Below are 6624 nucleotides of genomic sequence, written 5' to 3'. Positions count from 1 at the left end.
TCATTCACCTGAGGGTGTACAAGTGATGGACATATATTGTGAAACTCTTGAATTATTTTATTGTAATTGTATGCCTTGAAGGGGACTAGACATGCTCACGAGTAACCTCTAGAATGTCACATTGTTAAACAAGAGGTTGCACTATAGGAACTTCTTCATCAAGAAATTATGCACTATTTGCGTATGTGAGTTCATCCATACTATAATAAGCTCCAAGAAAATCCATGATCATTTGATCATCCACAACAATTTATTATGATGAAATATTTATTAGAGATTCACTTATTGTGCTCGAAGTTGGATTCTCAGTTTCTAAAAGTTTGTGGTTTTTCATACCTGATGTGGCCTTTTCTCTTGCTACAATGATCTTTTTTATGGGTTGTTTTTCCCTTAAAGACTTTATTTTTTTTACTAGGATGGTTTCCCATGTTTAAATGGACTCTAATTACAAGGACACAAAAATTGTCTTCCAATAATAAACATATAAATTATCTTCCAATTACAAAAATTGTCCTCTAATTCTACACGAAAGCAAAGAATGTCTCCCAATCTCACAAAAAGGGACAACAGTTGTCTTCCAATTTCATAGCAAGTTGACAAAATTGTTTTCCAATTCACAATAATTTTCTTCAAATTTTTCGAATTTCCTTATAATTACATAATTAGAGTCATTATGCTTGTATGTTTGTTCACTATATTTGTGTTTAGATGTCAAATGCACATGCATTCCTAGAACCATGTACACTTTCCTAGGAATATGCATGTAGAAATGCACACTTGTTCTCATGAATATGGACACATTCTCAAAAATGCACATGCTTTTTTGAGACTAATCACCATAATAAGAACTGCACCTTCTTTCCTCCCTAGCCTTTCTATGCCCCCAATGAGCTACCTTTCTCTCTAGCCTTCTAATGCTATCCACGTAACCCTAAGAAGGTCCATGCATTATAAAATGTGTACATGGTTTTGTCTCTATCTCCTTTCCTCTTTTATTTCTCTCTTCTCTTGTTAGAAATAATAAAGAAAATGTGTGCATGGTTTTGTCTCTATTTCCCTTCCTCTTTTATTTCTCTGTTCTTTTGTAAAAATAATGAAAAAAATTTCCATGAAAAGTGTAGATACATGAACAAACAACATCCTTATTATAGAAACGAGCAACATCCTTATTATAATTATTGATGCAATCAAAGATTTACAGATTAACCCTCATTGTTTTACTGTAATATTGAGTAGCTAGCTATTCTATCTCCCTTCCTCTATCATTTCTCTCTCTTGTGAAAATAATGGAGAAAAGTTCCATTGAAATTGTGCATATGGAGAAAAGCAACATCCTTATTACAATTATTTATCGTATCTGTAATCAAAGATTGACACCCTTCTCATTGTTTTATTGTAATATTGGGTAGCTAGCTATGAAGCAATCAGTGGACCGAGTGATAATATCCATTCAAACGCCCTATTCCACTTGGACGAGAAGAGATGTGACGTTGTGTTGTTGATCTTGGTAACGTCCAAAGCCTGACGATGGAGGCAGAATGAGTGTGTCGTGCTCTCTGTTCCTCATCACTTGTTGAACTTCATTTTGGTCGATCCTGTAAGCGGCTCTCACCACTTCCTCCGGCATCGCCTTCAAAACTGACTGCCTTCCCGCCAGAGTCGACCGGTATGAACTGCAATACATTAACATTGCACGAACAACGCGAATTGCTCATTATATTATATTCAATTCAAATCAGAGAAGCCTATATATTATACTTACTTGTCCGATGTTGTAAACGTTACAAACTCCAACCCGTCGTCTCCTGCTTGCTTGATGACTGTGTAGAATTGGGGAATGACGATGAACTGACCCTCTTTCACACGCCCATCAAACACACTCCTCCCTTCCTCTCCCACCACCTCCACTCTCCCCTCGCCTCTCGTGACGTACATTATGCCATGCGCGTTCATCCTCCACGACGGAACACACGATGCTCTCTGCAACGACAATAAAGTAAACCATTCATTGGATTGGAAAACATTAACATTATATTTTACTGAAGCAGAATAAAACGTTATTGCTTACCGGGCGCAGAACAACCCTCTCGGCTCCTAATCCCAAATACTTGAGTACAGGAAGTTTGTGGCGGTTGACTATATTCATTCGTCCCCCATCTCTCACATAGATATCGGCATCCTCGGGATTGTCAGCATTGTGCTTTACACGCATTGGGCACACAAGCTCTTCAACGCCATTCTCACTATATTCATCCAATCCACCACCAACCTGATCCTCTCTCCCCCACTGCCTCTGTCTCCCGTAAGGAGAGCGAGATCGAGACTGAGGGCCGGGTAAGCTGAGACGTCGGCCACGTTCAATTCTGGCAAAGAGTCGCGAATGCTGATTCTGTTGAAGCCTCCTTGCAGTTTCAAGCTCCACGTCCAACGACTGAGCCAAAGTGCGCGTGTTAAACCCCGCCAAAATATTATCCCCAAGCCCTCTTCTTCCTCTTTCTTCCTCTCCCTCCTCCTCACGACGACCACGAGACGATGAGCCTGGCCCAGCCAAAGGGAAGGGCTATACATGTATACATCTCTAGTACACCATCAGTAATAGTAAAATAAACGAAAGAATCTACAATATAACTGTAAATGCAGATTATTAGTTAATTAGTCGGGATGCTTACGCTGTAATCCCTGCGGTTCTGATTTTGAGGGTTGGATGTGTCGGCAATGGCTACCACTTGCAGAGGCTCGTTACCATCATTGTACGACCAATACGCTGCTCCTGCAAATATAGCTATCACGTCACCTCTCCTGACTCGCCTCACCTTCTGACTCGAGTCCTCTTCGTCCTCGTCCTCCCGTCGTCTCTCTGATCTCATACGCCTTGATCGCCTTTGAAACGAAGGTTCGTCTCTGTAAGTCTCGGGACACCCCGGAAACACAATGCCTAGTCGGCCCTCACCTGCACATTGTACATATATAACATACCAGTAAATTATAACGAGAAATTTAGGTAATCATGTGACATACACAAACTGTATGATCAAGTTACCTCGGACAACGTAAAGCAACAGATCGGCGCTGGCATATTGGGGCAACGAGATGGCGTCCCTTTCAATAGTCTTTCTGAAGAAGGCTACGCCTGCGCACTCTAATTCCTCGTTGTCTTCTCCGGTGGACAACTCGAAGGTGCCACCTTCTGATCTTATCGACTCCGATTCAGACGGCTCGTGGGTGTTCAGCCGCTGCAGCCTCCGGCACGCTGATGATTGCTCATCGTAACGACGACCTCTTCCTCTTCTTTCCCGATAAATTGCAGTTACAGGTGATACAGCTGACAGGGAAAGAAAAAGAACGCAGGCAATGGCAATTAACAGTATGTGCATCAGAGGGCAACGTGCTGATCTCATCGTTCCCTTCATTTCGCTTGCCTCGTTTTGATGCTTCTTCGGGTTTCTTCACTCAGCCTATGTGTCCATGCTGTTGCTGAATGTTCGCTTTATAGTATGCTAAGGGCGATATGATTAAGGCTATAGATGCCGCTGAGAGCCACATAGGGTAAGGGCAAAGGGAATCTTGATTACGTGTGATGTGGCGACTCTCCGGCGTGTCATGTAATGCCTAACGATTCGACGAGTAGATAGTTGCAGGTTTGATTAAAACGATGTCGCAGTGGATTAAAAATGCGTTTCACTATTTCATTTTCATTTTATTAATGGAAGAAGATTTATGTTACATGGAAAATGGATCAATGAAAAGACATGCTTGAATATTTAGATAACAAATTATTGATATATTGAAAGTATTAAAAGTATTAATTACTGGTGATGCATTTAGAATAAATAAAGAGGAAAAATTTAATTAATAATAAAATATGGTTTAAAAAGGATAGAAAATTGGTATAAAATGGTTGAATGATTTTATAATTATAGTTATGGAAGGTTTTTTGATATGCTTTTAGATTTAATTTGGTTAAAATTTGGTAGGAATATTTTGGAATCACAAGTTTGAGTTGAAAACTCTTCACAATTTGAGTCTCTCATGAGATTTTCAAAGAGTTGAATCCATATATGTAGTCAAAAATCTATTTTAAACAACAAAACATAAAATTTGGCAAAAAAAATAGTATGATTGAAACTAAAAAAATTCAAAACATAAAATAGATAGACAACATCAATTTTATATAATAATTTTTTAGTATTATATATTAAATATATTTATGAAATGTAAAATGTGATAGTTACCCCATATATATATATATATATATATATATATTTCTTTATGGAAATCAATATATTTATCATATTGGTTTGTTAATATAAATTTTAAAAATATGTCTACTAATAATAATAAGAAGTAGGTTTGTTAAATATTTTACTTGGACAATTATTAGTCCAACATGATTCATCATTGACAAAAATCTATTTTTAATTATTTGATTCACTATTTTTAAAACATTATGTGTGCTAAGTATTTTATCTTCATTAATATTAAGGAAACATGATTCATGGTTGACTAAATCTAGTTTCAATTATTTGATGCACTATTTCCCTTTTTAATGATTACCAAGGACAAATTTATTAATATTTTGTAGTTTGGGATACATGAGAAAACTTTTATTGAGATTAGTGATCATATTTTTTAACATTAAGTAATTAATTGGCAAATATTGAATTTTTGGGTAAGCTTATCTATGACTACAACATTTTGTGACATGCATTGATGTTCATTCTCATGAACCTTAATTTTCATTGGGAATATAGAAATCCTATTATTTTTTATAAAATCCATGTGATGACACAATACTCCATGCATTTTCCTGCATTTGCTTGCATTCCATTTCCCAAAATTTCTATGGTTTCCCGAACAATGAGTAGACAATAAACAACTAAAGGAACATTTTTAAAAGGTTGAGGTGAGTCATCTCAATTCGTAAGCATAGCAAGTGCCAAATAGGTAAAAATACTAACCCAAGAAATAAAGTACATAGCAAACACAAGATAATATAACACACCAAGAGGAAAAAGTGGTCATAGGAACCTATTCCATGTTTCCCTTCTTGAAGTCATTTAGAAATCGACAAATTGAATGCAAGGTATCCCTTAACAAATTCTAATTTACTCGAATGGAGGAAATTGAGTCCATTTTTCCCATGTTGCAAACTAGCGGCTCCATGCCAACACCAACAAAGAGCACTAGACTAGGATAAATCCATTAGAGATTGAGAAAAAACAACTAAGAAAATGCCATGTATCTTGAATAGAGTTTGAAAGGGAGTGCATACCTTGAGTTCTAGTTGAACCATAGCCGATTACTACTTGAATTGTCCTTGTTGAACAAAGAACATGCCATTTGACTCATAATCCCAATTTATTTCCACATATAATCTCTACAAGATTCAAATTGTCATTTGAACATCAAAACTATCAAGTGTGAGGGTGCCATAAAGTTGATGCACAATCTTGCCTCTATATTTTTAGATTACGATAGATTGAACATGTTGACATATGGCTTTTAATGATCTTGATATGTGGTCCTATGCATAATTGGAATTGGAAACAAATAGAAGAGATAGCTTCAAGTGCTTCAACTTGTTGACCAATATTGTATCATGTTCATTCAAGGAATTTTAAATTGTGAGAAATAGAGTTAATATATTGAGGGTATTGGGGATAAATGTGGGGTATTGGGGTTGGGGGCCGTCGTATGAGGGGGTATAAAAAGAGTATTTGGTAAAAATAGGGGACACCCAATAAAAATAGGTCCTCTTTCAATTGGCAATATGTATTAGGAGGGGAGAGGGGTGGGATTAACAAAAGGATTTTGGGAGGTATTTATCAATATTTAACAATACTAGAGATATTATTTAATATCTCATGAATGGATGTGTCGTGTCATAAGATCACTGAGTTGAGACCCCATGAAAATTTCCCTTGTATTAGAATGTTATGAACCTCATTCCTTAGAAATGATAATCTTTGCTAGAGGTGCCTTTGGCCAAGGGACAATTCTCGCTGGAGGTGCCCTCTTTATTTCACTGGTTGGAGAAAATTAAACATTTGAAGGTATCCTTTAACTCCATCTCTTTCTACCACATTTGTCATGAAAAAACTACAATGACATATTTTCTCTCCAAAAGAGGGTCTTCAGTAATGCCTAGGCATATTCGGTTCAACTATCTACTCAATGGTTCCATCAATAGTTCAATGTCTTTCTTTCTCTAATGCTACTGATTTTCTTGTCCTTTGTCCTTTTATTTTGGTCCTATTGACTACTTGACAGTTTTCGACTGTCGGGTAGGGAGACATTTTTTTTTTGTAGCTTTTTCCTATTTGCACACTTCATACAAACTTATTTCTTGCTACCATAGAGGCGACTTTCCTTCTGGATACTCCTTCTGTGATTTCTAATTATTTGTTCCTTTTTTCAGTTTTTTTATGGTATTCGATAAACATTCCTGTAATAATAGGTAGGTACCTCTATACTTCTTGATAAATTTATGACAAGAGTTTCAACGAATAATTCAGGTCAACTATTTTGACATGGGGGAATTCCATAGGGTGGCTCTAGGTTTGTGCAAGATAAATAAAATGTTAGGTGCAACCTAACACTAGGTCCTTGTCCACCTAGACAAAG

General features: G+C 36.8%; 1 protein-coding gene across 1 annotated transcript; it reads right to left on the bottom strand.

The window, feature by feature from the left end:
- Window positions 1-1142: 1142 nt before the first annotated feature.
- On the bottom strand, window positions 1143-3443 carry LOC149167011 (cocosin 1-like). Its single transcript, XM_089432839.1, has 5 exons — window positions 3041-3443; window positions 2670-2950; window positions 2069-2560; window positions 1763-1980; window positions 1143-1673 (listed from the first exon to the last, which is right to left on the bottom strand). Exons 1-5 carry the CDS (start codon window positions 3408-3410, stop codon window positions 1460-1462), a joined length of 1575 nt encoding a protein of 524 aa, XP_089288965.1. The 5' UTR covers window positions 3411-3443; the 3' UTR covers window positions 1143-1459.
- Window positions 3444-6624: the final 3181 nt, after the last annotated feature.

The sequence above is a fragment of the Pinus tabuliformis genome, chromosome 5_1, assembly GCF_031772625.1.
Source record: "Pinus tabuliformis cultivar Carrire ecotype Pingquan chromosome 5_1, CPIR1, whole genome shotgun sequence".
Lineage (NCBI taxonomy): Eukaryota > Viridiplantae > Streptophyta > Pinopsida > Pinales > Pinaceae > Pinus > Pinus tabuliformis.
The sequence above is the reverse complement of the archived record's forward strand: the minus strand, read 5'-3'. Positions and strand labels throughout refer to the sequence as shown.